The following is a 14,453-nucleotide window of genomic DNA, read 5'->3' on the forward strand; positions in this document are numbered from 1 at the left end:
TCATTCTGCAAAAGCGTTAAAGTCTGTTTTTATTGGGTGGACGCAAATCCCTTCACATTCAACAGCTCTTTCTGGCAGCAGCGAGCCAGTTCTGGATGGGTTTCTGGCTGGGCCTGTTGGGCCCAGCAGGCCGTGACAGGGATTTGACTTTCCCAGCAAGTAAGCGGGGAGCCTATGTGAAAACCACTGAATGGCTCACGCCAGTTAAGAAAGAAAGAAGAAAAAAAAAGAGACATTACGACTCTAAAAAAAGAAATCTGAGGTTAATCGATAAATGAGTAATTTCTTGCGTTTGGCAGGAGGTTTGTTTCTGGAGCAAACCAGTGCAGTAAACTTGATTTACAGTCAAACAGATGCATAACAGAAGACATAACAAATCTGGTTTTCAGATATTTTATTGAGGAAAACATCTTTAACCTTTTGACCCATTGGACACATAACATAATATAGCAAAAAAAGAAACAAAAAAAAAGCTACTGAGAACATTTCCTCTGAAGCTCGATCACAGATTGAAAAGCACTGCAACACCTGCAGTGTCTGATACATTTATAAAAATAACAATCATAAAAAATATACATACATGACAAAGATCTTTTTCGTTTCTTTTGTGATTTGTAAAAGACTGGATGAAACTGAGCTTTGGACAACACATACAAGACGCTGCAGCAACCCACAATCTCTGATAGGCACGATCACTAGCTGACAAGCAGACTGGAGCCACTAGCTAGTCCGCTGTTAGGACTTCACTGAGTATAAAATTACAATACATTGCCTGCACAATCCAAAGGATACCATCAGCATGGACAGCTATTTAGAAGAAACAACTGAGCAAAGAAGTTATGGGTTACCAGACTAGTGGATGAGAGCGAAATGCTTTTCCATCGAGAGAATTTCTCTTTTTGTTGCAGTCGCGGATTTTTTCTGATTTTTTTTGTTTTAATGCAGCTGGGGGGGAAAAAAAGCTACAGTATAGTTAGCAAGCATGTAATCATATATTTATACACAATTCTTCAAAACAGGTGAGGAATGAAGCCTTAAAAAAATCAAAAAAGGAAAACATTAATAACCATCAACCCTCACAACGGAAACATAAGGTGCAACTTAGTCTTCTGATGCTGAGGTGGACGCATGCATGCGGGATTCTTCGCTTTCCATTCTTTGTTTCAATGAGCAGATAATTAAAGCAGGCGCTGATAACAGGATGGTTTGGTTTCAAGCTGTCCGTCAAGTTGTAACTGTAATCTGACCTTAACAGAGACAGTTTGTACAGTAAAAAACAGCAGCCCCAGATAGATAAACCCCATCACCAGCTGCACCCATCTCTCCAGATCATTGGTTGTTTTTTTTCCTACTAGCGTCTCACTCTCTTCTGCCTCTCTGGCTTTCTCTATCAGCATCTGCTTCAAACAATGGCCTCGTTAAACTTTAGGGTTATCAACAAAGGGGCAGGAGGGAGGAGACGCCTAAGTGTTTGGCACTACATTTCCTGAACAGAGTATCTGCTGCTGAAGAGTTCAAGCTCTTCAGCAGCAGCTGAGGAATTCCCTGCCAGGGTGCTAACGCAAACAGTGTCTCATCATCTGAGGTGTCTCTGCAAGCCTCCTCCAAAACTGAGGAACACAATCTACGATCAAGCTCTCTCTGCATCTATCATCTACTTATTGTCACCCCCACCCCTCCTTGTTTTTTTCTTTTTCCTCTCAGATGAGAAAAAGTGAAGCACCACTATACAAAATATACAGGAAACATTGTGTGTGACTCGATAAGTCGCTGATATTTAATCGGGCTCTGTCGTGACATGCTGGTAATCTGGGACGTTTACTGAATATACACAAGAGGAAACGTGAACCTTGCAGGAACTTTTCGTTCGTACGTTTGGCTGCTACTTTACTGCAAAATCCACACAAACGGTGCTCTTTTTCACCCGAACACACACGTGTACACAAACACTGACTGTGCAGGATTTCACATATACATTCACAAGCCTCTGGGGGTGCTACTGTCTATAAACAGCGTAGGGGGTCATGTGGCCTGCTCGTTCTTTTCTCTGCCTGCTGTGAGGCAATAGGCACTTTATAAACACATAAATGTTCACATATACAAACAGACATTACAATAGCTTCATATTTTGTTTCTATTTCTCCCTTAAAAGTGGGTGGGGTATTTGAGTTAGAAAAAAAAAATCTTTGGTCTGTAAACAACAAGAATTATATCCAAATGTGAGGTGATGTTTGTTGTCCACTCTAGTTTAATAGGATCTCACCTCGGTTCAGATGATGTAAAGCACGGCACGCTTTGGAGCACTGTGCACCTCTGATTTCACCTCAAAGTGCGTGTGAGTGTCTCGCTTAAAGACTCTGATGCAGCTGTTTGGGCTGCTGCTGCAACATGCTGGCTAATGAGTTTCAATTAAAGATTGAATCAGTCTTCTGCACAGTGTCAGTGACACGTCTGCAGCTGGCATTCAAGGCCTTAAAACTCAGATATTGCTTCCAAGCTATCCAAATGAGTCTTTTCCGAACCTAGTTGGCCTGGGCAGGATCAGGAGACTGTCGGTGTTTTGGTAAATGTGAGATATTCACATTTGAATTTTGCCAACTGTTCTGGATTTACCATTCATACTCAAAGTATGAACAAAAGCAGAAGCTTTGATGCAAAACACAGAACAAAAGGATGCCTTTTTTCAGTCAGCTGTCAAGCACTGTGCAGGGCTAAGGGTACGACTGTGCCACTCGCTCCTGTTTAAAGACATCAGGATCCCTCCTTCCTCTCTTATTTAGGGATACTCAGTTACATGGCAGCCAGGTGGAGTAGGCAGGCTGCTGGCAAGCAAACACTGGCTGCACCTGCGCTATGTAGTAGTTACTGAAGTTGCCATCTGCCACATAAGGAGCAGGTTGGTAGTAACATGTAACATTAGCCACATTGGGGATGACATTCTGCTCAGCCAGCACACGCACAGCCAGCATGGCTATGAGCCCTAAGGTCTGCCGCCTCTCGTGTCCCATCAGACACACGGTGCTCTCGTTGACCACTCCGTGGAGGGTCATCAGGTAGTCGTACTTGCGGTCCTCCAGGCCCACAAAGTGATTTTGAAGGTAGGACTCCAGCTTGCGCTGCTGCTCGCCAATATCAGGGAAGTCAATGAAGAAGCGCGAGCACATGTAGCGCTGCAGGGACTTCATCTCTGACTCTGACGCAGCCCGGAACCCCCTCACCAGCAGGTGACAGTACTTCAGGAGACCCCCTCCACGGATCTCCTCCGGGTTCCGCGTGCAGATTATCTTGTGACGTAGGTGGTCCAGAGCCTCACTGAAGTCACCGTACACGCTCTCGCCCATGATGGTGGGGTGGAAGGTCTCAGCCATGGGGTTCTCTGAGCAATCATAGAACAGCAGCAGAGAGTCGAGCTTAATCTGAAATGAGTCCACGCTGAACTCAAACTGCCGCCGGAGAGAGTCCACAAACTTCAGCTCCACATTCTTCCCCCGGTTATTGGAGAGGGAGATGAGACTCCAGCGGTCTGAGTCATTGCACACCTTCACCATCTTTTGCACATAGGCTTCCTAAATGAGTGAGTGTGCAGAGGGTGAAAGAGAGCGAGAGAAAAAGAAGCACAAACAAAGTGAATAGAACTGAAGCTGCAATCACTAATTCAGTAGAATTCTGCCTAACTTTGCATTATACAGTAAGGATTTGAATTTAATGCCTATATTTATACAAGTAATTACTGTATGTTGTTATGCTATTAATGCTACTGACCTCAATATTAAAGGCTATGGAATGTACTTATATTAGACCTGGGTGGCTGAGCTCAGGATCCCTTCCAAATTGGTTTAACTCGATCCTCTTAACTACAGCAAACAAACTTTTTTACTATCACTAAAGTGATCTAATTGCACATTAAGCTGTGCGTAATGGTCGCTAATCCCTGTTGGCACAAATACAATTCAATCTTATCACATATATAAAACTAATCTAACAAATCTGAAGCAGAAAAAAAAATCTGCCAGGGCGTGTGTAGCCTACCTTTAACGTTAAAGGGGTTATTTTCTCCTTATTCACACAGTCGGGTAAAAAATCCAGGAGACAGTCCAAAACTATGTCCTTCACAGTCTGAAAATCACTCTCTCCTTTCATATTTGCGCAAAATATGAGGTCAAGGTCCTTATAGCCCAGTCCGCTGTCCTCGTGCAGAATGTGGCTGGCCGCAGAGCCGTTTAATCGAACGTCCCGGACATGGATCTGTTTTTCCTCCATCCGACTGCGCACCACTTTAACTATCTGCCGCGGCTGCATCTCCAGAGTGGGGAAGTTTCCCCGGCCGTGTATCGGGATGGTCTCCGTCAGGATGGCATCCAGCCGCTGCACTTGCTCCCAGCTGAGGACGCTGACGTTGCTGCTGTCTGTGTCGGACACACAGCTGGTAGTGGAGCTGCTATCGTCCTCTGACATGGTGCTGAAGTCCTCGAGAATTTCAATAAAACAAAATTCAATCGTTTTCTCAAAACAGTAGGGTCTTCCGCATGAGGAGTGCCAGTATTTGAAATAGTCCAAAGTGACTGTAAACACAGAAAAAATAATAATAAAAATATATATATATTAAAGAGCAGCGGGGCTGGTGGCTGTGCGTTACAGTTTGCGCACTCTGGTTGGAGATCCAAGCGGAGAAGTGGCGCAGCAGTCGAGCTGGTGACTGAGCTAAGGGAGAATCTGAGCCCGCTAACAAAAGCGTGCGGAAGAGCGAGCCCTAACTTTCTCTTCTGTCTCTCCTACGCCTTTAAAACATTTGCCTCGGTGCTGCTGTCAATGCGTCCGAGCGCTGCGCATCACAGTCTTTGAAGGTCGCTGATGATCCAGGAGGGTGTTTGCTTTTCCGACTGTGACTCCATCGCCCAAAAGGCACGCCTATGACTTTATGAATTTGCATGAATAAGCTGCTGCTCAAGTCGCGCTTTTGGCACAGTCCTCCCACTGACGTTCAACCCCCTCGGAGGAATCTTGTGGATTTTTACGCACGGCTCCTACATATTTTTAATATCTCCTCCTGCTGCCAAATAGTAATCCCGTTAATGCAGCTGTGTGCGCTCAGGAAATCCAGCTTCCTCTCCTCGAGTCTCTTTAGATCAACATATTCCCCCCCGTGCTTTTTTCTATAAGTTAACCGATACTTGCCCACTTGACACGCTGCATCCTTCTGCAAGACTCTGGTCTGTAGTCTGAAGTTGTCAAGCTGCACTTCACCCCGCCCCCCATCTGCTTCTCGCTGCTAACGCTGGTCAGTTTGACAATACTATAAGGCTCTGCTTTATCAAGCTGCTCCATAGTCTTATAGTATAATTTTGAAATGAATTTTAATCAGAAGATGTATATTAAACTTCATATCACTTCACGAGATAACTGAGGCTCCGAACCACACTCAATACGGGAACAATCATTCAGTTATTCATGAGATCATTCATGGTCATGATCCCTCTTTTATCAAATAAAATTATAAATAAAAAAAAGAGGGGAAAAAGAGAATTAAATTGTAAAAAAAAAAAAAAAAAAAAAAAAAAAAAAAAGCAAATAAATAAATATAAAAGCATTCTGATCTGTTCAGACTGAGCTGATCTGCATACAGAACTCGCTACACGTCGTCATGTCGCCATCTATGGGCTGGCTGGTTTAGGCCTTGAAGTAAATCAATCAGCTGAGCTACACTGAGTCTAAGGCTACCTTTACAGTGTCACTATCTACAGAGTCATCAAGGAAACGCTACTTTTAATTTTAAAAGAAAAAAAGTGGGTAAACATTTTGTCTGTGACATGAAAAACCTCTTACCTCAAACCTCAGGTACACCTTCAGCTGCTGATATGCTCAGTGACCAATCAGGATACTCTCTAAAACACACTTTAGCATGTTCATCATGTCATTGGTTGCAGTTAAGGGTTTGCATTGCGGAATTTCATCTCTTTGATTAATGTGATTATTTTTCTGTATCGCTTCTTAGGAACCTCTCAGACTCTATTAAATCAGCATGTGAGAAGGTCAGGGGTCGCATGAGCCCGAAGGGATCAGCGATGCCCAGGGGATGCCATGTGGAGGCGAAGGAGGCTGCTGTCATGGACACTCTATTAGGCACGTGTAAAGCCCTGCGTCACTGGAGCCACCCAGATCTGTAAACCCTGATTATCCTGTATACTCTACTGCACTGTCTTAACTCAGAGTCCCACACAGGAGCTGTGCGTAACTCCCTCATCATGACAGGATGCAGACACACTCAGTCAGCTATAATGGCGCTTACAGTTAACTTGCACCCCTGTAAAATCAGCCTTAATTAAAGAAAGATTTTCAAATTTGGAAGAAAAATATTATTTTTAGAGTATAATCTAAAGGGTGTTTTAAAAAGCTTGACCTTCACTTCATCTGTTGCCTGTAATTGTCTGTTTTGTTTTCTCTTTACTTTGTTTTGGCGTGTGTCAGACAGGTTGAACTGAAACTGAATCCCACATCTGGAAATGTACATGGAACCGTTAGTCAGTTACAATGGACTGAAAGCAGCTCCGCCGATGCGTTTCCCAGGTGTGGAGACACGGTTTGCAAAGCTTTGGACTGGGCCCCACGGCCATGCATGGTGCTGCCGCTCCTCTCTGCAAAGCTAAATCAAAGCCAGCAGCAGGTATACACATCCATTACAACACCAAGGACTGCAAATGAAATGTTTTGTATAAACACAACCTGGCACCTCATTACTCATTGCGAAATGGATGATTTATTCATTTGAGCTTATTGAAAGACAGGAATGAGATTATGTTGTCAGAAATTCAAATGGAGGCACAAATTCAAAAATAATACATACCCTTTCCTACTGGTGATGTTAATGTCTTTTCCTGTCAGATGGCTTGGTGGTTATTTAGTTTTTAAAAATCATTTCCAAAACAGAGCCTTGTTTTCCTGCTCTGCAGGATCTAATGTATGTGGATGAGACGGCTTCAATGCCTCATAAAGCAATCTTTTACAATCACACAAAGTTTTCCTCTGGGGTCTATGAAAACATTTCTGGACAGTTCAGCCCAATAAAGAAAAAAAAAGAAAAGAAAAGAAAGGGAGGGAGTCGTTTTGTTTTCCAGTATCATTTATCAGACTGCATGAGCTGGTTTTATCTACCATGAAGTGAAACGTCGCTGCTCCCTTTGAGCTTTTCCCTTCAGATCAGGACTGTGTGGCAGATGGACCTTTAAATGTTCTTTTTACTTTTCCTTCTAGTGAGATAAAGCCTTTGAAAAATATTCCTAGACATACATAACAGATACAGACAAACTAATCATCATTGCAGGTTCTTCACTTGAAAGGACAAGTCATTATCAGACACTGGATTACAGACAAATGCCATTCTTTCATTTGTTTTATTTTAAGTGCAGTTTCAAAATGAATTGGACTTATTATCTGTATAGATAAAAGTAAAACAGTGCTTTTTGACAATACAGCATCACACTGTGGCTGCAGAGTTTTCAGCTGCACATCCAAGATAAGAATCTCCTCTTCTACCCCATCTTAACTGTGCTCCGCTGAATTGAGATCTGGTGACTATGGAGCAGATTTGAGTACAGTCAACCCATTGTTATGTTCAAAAAACCAAATGAGATTATCTGAGTTTTGTAATATGGAGTGTGGGTATTTACCCCACTGAAAGCACAACATGGGTACATTGTGGTCCTAAAAAGATGAGCAACAATGAGCAACAATGCTCAAGCAGGCTGGAGTTTTTAAATGATGCTTAGGTGGTACTAAGGGGCCCAAAATGTACCAAGAAAATATCCCCCACACCATCACAACACAACCAGCAGCCTGAATTATTAATACAGGGTAGGATGGAGCTATGCTTTCATATTGTTTACATCAAACTCTGACCCTACCATCCAAATGTCACAGGAGAAATCAAGACTCATCATACCAGGCAACATCATTCCAGTCTTTTATTGTCGAACTTCTGGTGAAACTCTGGTGAAAATTCTGGTGAAAACTTTAGACAAAGTGTGGTTTTCTGCTGCTTGGGCCCACCTTTCTCAAGGATCAAAGAGACGTGAGTAAAAAACGTCTTGCATTTAGCATACCTTTAAATTGCATTCCAATTCAACCCTCTCCTTTACAAAGCAGTCTGGCCATTCTCCGTTTGATCTTAAACCTGGATCCACATCAGCATAGATAGATAGATAGATAGATTTGTAACCACTTTGTTGGCTTGGTTTACTGTTAGCTGAAGCCAAAACCTCTCCTACCTCTCATTTTATTGTTGTTTCTTATCATAAGGCTAAACATTCTATAAGTTAGCATCAGCTAGGTTCGTACTCAAAACAAAGGCTGAGCAACTGTTACTAAATGGCTAATTTAGGGTTAGCATTTTTAAAGACATTCTTTTTTTTTTATCAAGAACAAAGTCAAATGACAAATTTACATCACAATAGATGGAGACACAAAAGATTTCCACACCATATGTTTTTATTTGTCAAGCTGAAACTCTAGGTAACACTATACAGTAACACTTCAGCTATTGTGCTAATGTCGCTAGCAGTGCCTAGTTTTGCTATAGTGTTTTTAGCTAACCTTGTTGCATAATTTACTTTTAAAAAGTTAGAAATACACCCAACCTTTATAGTTACGAAAAATAATTATTATGCTACTATTCTTATATACTGCAAACAACCACTTTAGCATTTTTTGTTTGTTTGTTTTTATTTTTCCAGTTTGGGCCAGTAGCGATTTTCTTATGTTTGTCATTATGATTGTCGTGTTTCCTCTGTTGAAAGTCTTGATGACATTGTAAGGTTTTGAGATGAATGCATCACATCTGAGATCCTGACGTAGACCCTTTGCATTCAAAGAAGGTTGAATTGACTCCAGAGTAGATGGTGGAGATGGAGCTCATTAAGAGCACAGACTGAACATTGACTGTAGGATGTAGCCAATATGACATCACCCACTGCTTTGGGAAGTCTCATTTAGACTCTTCAAAGTCAGCATTTTGGGTGCCGTCAAGTTGGCCTCCCACCACCATGCTGGTTTTCTGGACCAGGCAGTGACCATTTCTGGACAAGTGGATGGAGCACTATAGTATCAACTAACGCTAGCCTAGCAAGTTTAAATAGAAACCCCTTTATTAAAAAGTCATTCTAAATCCCTGCTGTGGCGGAAAGTTAATTTTAAATGTAAATGTTATGTTTTGTTGAGGAAGGATGCTGAGTAGTGAGGTGTAATGACATAAACATTTTACCAATGGTTGATTTTACAACATTAATCTTACATGCACTTATGTAACATTAGCATTATTTTGGTGCAAACATTTTACCAATGGAACAGTTGATTTTACAACATCAATCTGTGTACATGGCTCTGCCGCTGTAACTTAGAGAAGAAAAGAAGATGGAATAACTGGACGTCGGATTCGATCAGAAACACTTGCCCTAAGAAGCTCTGCAGCGTGACTAAGGTCTCACATATGGGTGACCAGTTTCTAAGGCAATGTTGCCTAAGAAAATACATGCATTACTAGGAAACAAAGATCTACTCATGGTTCTCAGCTCTCTGTCTCCCCTATCATCCTTTACCCTCGTCCTCTCTTTTCAGAGATAACTGGATTTCCAGGAGGGTCGCATTAGTTTGTCCCAGCTGTCGGAGAGATATTCCCACTGCTGACAGCAGAGTTAGTTTTGGTTTTGGATCAGAGGCGCAGAGAGAGAAATGGGATTTCCAGCCACTTTCAGTTGAGCTGCTTCTGACCCCCAGTGGCAAAAAGCTGGAGAATCGCTCTGCCTTCAAGGAAAAGCAGTGCGGGGTTATGTGGGGTCTGTGGAGTGGGAAGGAGCATCAGCAGTCACCTTTGCACAGAGGATCCCATTATTTCAGCTTCTTTTGATCCAAAAGAGACACAAACTGTGGTGTGTTTGGCTTCAGATTACTCAAGGTGAATTACGGCTAAAAGTTACGAAACAGGTCTTATTTCATTGGGAGATAAGAGAGGCCCATCTCACCTAATCTTCCCCATTACAGGGTCTTTGTGCAAGACCAGGAACAGCAAAGGATCTCAATGCTGCTGCTAAAGTAATTCACCACCTAATAGATGCTACAGATATGCTGTGATTTTAGTGCTGTATGTGCTTGCGTCTGGCATACATGCATTCACTTGACCTATGCTAATGGTATGACAGCACTCCCCTGCACCTGGAAGCTCACACTATGCTGGAAAGCATCCACATCAAACAGCCACACCTTGAATTTGAAGGCTTTTAAATGTGGTTTTCTAATCTGTGGCCATGTGACTTCACACATAATTGCACCCTGCATCCTTTACGGGTGTGCCCATTTATACTAACAACACATCTCAGCTGTCATTTGAGTCTGAAGGTAGAACGCAAACCCAGCTAACTCTACGAGGCCTTATACTGTCTATTTTTTATCCACTGACATCGTCAATTTTGGGCAAAATGTTTATTTCTTTTTTTTTGCTGAGACTGACAGAAAGGTGGACTCTTGGGGCTATACAGTAAAAATAAAGAAACAGCCATGAGGGCTACAAGCCACGAGACCTCAAGCCAGCTGGTCAGGATATGCTGTCCATGATTTCAAAGAGGAAATCCAAAGTTGTCAGGTCATAGGACAAATTTCCACTTTCAGTCTCTTATATAATCATGGGTCAGAAAACATAGTGGCATTTTTGATTGCTGTTTCTATATTTTCTTCATTTTCTTGGTGTCTTGCATTTCTAAATCTCATTTCACTAAAGAAGAAGTGTTCCTGAACCCAAAGCAGAAATTTCCATCAGACAATCACATAATAGTATTTTATATATATTATTCTCTGACAAAGCCAATAGACAGTGTATTCTTAATGATCCCTTTTTGCCACAGAGTCATTCATATAGTAGTAAAACCTTATTGATCTGTATTTAACAGAGCCAGGATGCCTAACATATTTTAAAAGATCTATTAAGAAAAGCCAGATTCATAATTAATGCATCACATTTCTTGGAAACCAACGTGAAGCTGAGAGGGCATCTCCTGAATGAGATCCAAGACGGCAGGTAGGGTGCCACGTTCCAGTCACACTCTGGGAGTAAAACACTTGCAGAGGCTCTAATGGTCTTTGTAAAGCTGCCAGCTCTATGACGGCCGTGGTTAGGTCAGGTAATCCTGGGCTAACTGGCTTCTTGTCTGGCAAATAGGATTGAAGAAGCTTGTTGAACTTTTACTTCTGACAGAGGCTCTGAAAAGAAACCAAGGCGTCAACTATCCAAAGTGACAGACAGTGCACAAGAAAAATGAAGAAGAGAGAGACCAGCTGTGATTAATGGTTTAGAGACAGTGGTCGTGACACAAAGACAAAAGGTGGTGCCAGAGGTGGCAGAGCAGAAAATGCTATTATTTTTCATTGGGAGTTACCAGAATGGAGAGGTCAGAGTACATCAGGACAGCTCAGGCTGAAGGGTTTGGAGACAAAGTTAGTGTGACATAGCTGAGATGGTCTGGCCATCTGCAGAGGAGGCATAGTGGATAAGCTGGAGATAGGAGGTTGGACGTAGATGTAGTGAAGGAGAACTCGCAGAGGATGAAGAGGAAGCTAGGAATAGGGTGAGATGGAGGCAGACGATAAAGTGAAACTGAAACAAGAAGAAGAAGAACTTGAATATGACATGAACTCTTGTTGGGCTGGAAAAAAAATAACAACCTTTAGTTAAAGTGCTTATTTGTTTGTTGTTAACCTGAAATTCATAGTGTGAGTTATATTGGAGAAAAGTTCCTACCTGAGTCGCTTAGAATCAGTCGAGCTTTTTGTACTAACTTTTTGTATTAACTTCAGCACATTAAATGAAATCATGTAAAGTTTTACCTTCGTACTGTGAAAACTGTCCAAGTTACAATTATCATTTTAATATCACTTTTTTTCTTCATCATTTTGAGCCCTTTGTTAGTCTGCTTGCTTTTTGATCCCGCTTATCAGTTCCAGTTGGAAGCCTCCAGCTGATTTCAGTTCATGTGACAGAGGAGAAAAATAGTACAGTCTACAGGCTGGATGTGGACATTACTTTTATTTTTATTGCGCAAAGGATGAGAGCGTGATGGTAAAGTGTAAACTGCATCCAGGACAAAAACAAATGCATTATACTGCTATCACGACTTCGGCTCTTTGCAAGCACCTGCACTGACAGCATGTTAACGTTAAGCTAGCCAAGAACCCAGAGTGATGTTACAGCTGAGTGACTGCTGACCCCAACCCAGCAGCCAGACCCTGAACTTCAACAGATAACTAACCAATGAGCAGTCAGCGGCAGTGTGTGGGACATTAGCCTATAGGTTCATGCTGTTAAATGGTCATTTTATGAAGAAACACGAAAGTAATGTAATGAATGACTTTCTCCTGGGAGTAATTAAGTAACGCACTGCAGTGTTCTGTGTAACGTGTCTAATGCATTACGTTTCTAGCAATGACCCCAACACTGATCACAACAAGAGCCAGTCAGATGAGGGCAGTGTCAGGACTGAGTCAGGACCTGGATGAATGAGAACCTACGCAGACAGTGATACATTTAAGTTCTGTTAAAAACGCACCTTGCAATAGTTCTACATGTTGAGATTGCATATATCCATCGAGACCATCCAGGCACAATCATTTTCCTGGTGCTGTAGAAAAGAAAAGCACTAGATCCTGAGACAGCAGGTTATTATTTTTCACATTTTGATAACAGAAGCGCAAACTTTCAGACCAACAACACTATCAGAAGAGAGCAAACAAGCACTGAGGCTTCAAGTTTCTAACTGTTCAAAAATAATTTTTACACAGAAGGAGCTATAGGACAAGCCCGGTATCAAAGAGTAGGTATAAAAGGAGACCTGTCAGATACTATAACTTGATTTGACTGGTCGCTTATGCCCCTGGAAAGTGTACCGGCCACTAAAAACACTACATCACATCACATTAAATTGTTGCGGTTTTGTTATTCATAGTGAAAGACACTATTATACTGCCATTATACTGAAACAAAACAAAAACTATTTCTTCAAATAGCTTCAGATTGTGACACTTGGACTGAGTTTAAAAATAATCTGACTGCAGTTTTTAAATATAACAAATATTTTTTTCAGCCCTGAAAACTTCACGTATTTATCTCCTGTACTTAATAAGTTCTGAGGCATTTAAAATACTGAAAAAATAAGGATATCTGGAAAATGCCAAATTTGCCAAATTTCTTTCCCCTGCTGTCTGCTATGTACTTTGATGAACTTTGTTATATTTGCTGAAGTTATTGAAGAAAAAAGAAAAAAATCAATAATTCTGAGGGGGTGAGGTGAATTTTCACTGAATGATCCAGATAGTAAACAATTCACCTCAGGATTAAAGAAATGAAAACAAATTACTATTCTGGTATTTCCTGGCATACTGTATATGCAGTGTTTATAAAGAAAAAAAAGAAGTTGGAGCACTGCTAAAGCATCATAATTATAACCATGACCATGAAGAGCAGCTCGATGAGTGATTAAATCCAGCTGGATGAATGGGGTTTGACCTTGATTTTGCTTTAACCTGGAATTATCCAGGCAAAGCAGGTTGGGAATGTAGGATGTGTTCCATGAGACGTCAAGCATGTCCCTTTTTCTCCATAAACAAATTAATCCTGAAATGATCTTCACCATCCTGCGGACAGCCCTATGATTTTCCCATCTGCCCGGCTGGAAGGCCAGGAGTGAGCACCACTTGAGAGGATGAGCGCTCCTTCCTCGAACATGCCGAACAGCTCGGTCACACTTCTCCTTGCCAAATGCTACAGCACCGATTCCTAACCAGGGTAAATATAGCCCAGGAGGTAGTAAGCTGTCAGAGGGAACATAAACATTACTTAATTAAAAAAATATAATCTACATTGTCAGTCAGCTGTAACACCTGAGCAAAAGCAGCTATGATAAGTGTGAAAAACTGAGATCACCAGAAAAGCAGAAACTGAGCGAAAAGTATCAACAGTATCCACAGCTAATGGATATAGACTAAGTGAAAGGCTATAATGACACGTAATGATAAAAATGGTTAAGCTTACTAAAGGTTGCTAATGGCTATTTATCTAAACGTAAAGGTTAAGCGGCTATTCGATAACAAAGAGTAGCTAATGGTGAAAGCAATCCTCCCATAGATTTCATTGTCTCGTTTCTCTCCTATAATGTTTCTGGTAAAGGCTGCGTGGCTTGTTAATCTAAATGGTAAGAGTCAAAAGTATTGCTTAAATGGCTGCATTTGCACTGAAGTGGTAACATTTGGCTTCAGTAAAAAGCTAAAAGCAACATATGGCTGCAAATGCTTAACAAAGCAGCTACTGCTCTGAGTGACAGTGGGAATGTGCTTTACCAGTGCTTTTGGCTGTGACTTCTGGCCAGGTTAGGAGACAGCTGGAGAAACTACACCAGAGCCCAGCGCATCAGCCCCAAGGT

General features: G+C 41.7%; 1 protein-coding gene and 1 long non-coding RNA gene across 2 annotated transcripts; both read right to left on the reverse strand.

The window, feature by feature from the left end:
- Positions 1–396: 396 nt before the first annotated feature.
- tent5aa (terminal nucleotidyltransferase 5Aa) lies at positions 397–5,186 on the reverse strand. The gene is made up of 2 exons (XM_031740300.2): positions 4,030–5,186; positions 397–3,566 (listed from the first exon to the last, which is right to left on the reverse strand). The coding sequence occupies exons 1-2, from the start codon at positions 4,453–4,455 to the stop codon at positions 2,787–2,789; spliced, it is 1,206 nt and encodes a 401-aa protein (XP_031596160.1). The 5' UTR covers positions 4,456–5,186; the 3' UTR covers positions 397–2,786.
- A 4,174-nt stretch (positions 5,187–9,360) lies between these two features.
- On the reverse strand, positions 9,361–13,819 carry LOC120442774. The gene is made up of 3 exons (XR_005614917.1): positions 12,585–13,819; positions 11,418–11,595; positions 9,361–11,241 (listed from the first exon to the last, which is right to left on the reverse strand). It is a non-coding gene; the product is annotated as an uncharacterized LOC120442774 (long non-coding RNA).
- Between the last annotated feature and the right edge of the window lie 634 nt (positions 13,820–14,453).

This window comes from Oreochromis aureus, linkage group 11 (assembly GCF_013358895.1).
Source record: "Oreochromis aureus strain Israel breed Guangdong linkage group 11, ZZ_aureus, whole genome shotgun sequence".
Lineage (NCBI taxonomy): Eukaryota > Metazoa > Chordata > Actinopteri > Cichliformes > Cichlidae > Oreochromis > Oreochromis aureus.

Bases quoted from the DNA above. Each gene is read 5' to 3' on its own strand.
- tent5aa (XM_031740300.2), bottom strand. From the start codon at position 4,455: ATGTCAGAGGACGATAGCAGCTCCACTACCAGCTGTGTGTCCGACACA. The intron at 3,567-4,029 runs GTAGGCTACACA...TCACTCATTTAG, and splicing joins TAACCCCTTTAACGTTAAAG to GAAGCCTATGTGCAAAAGAT.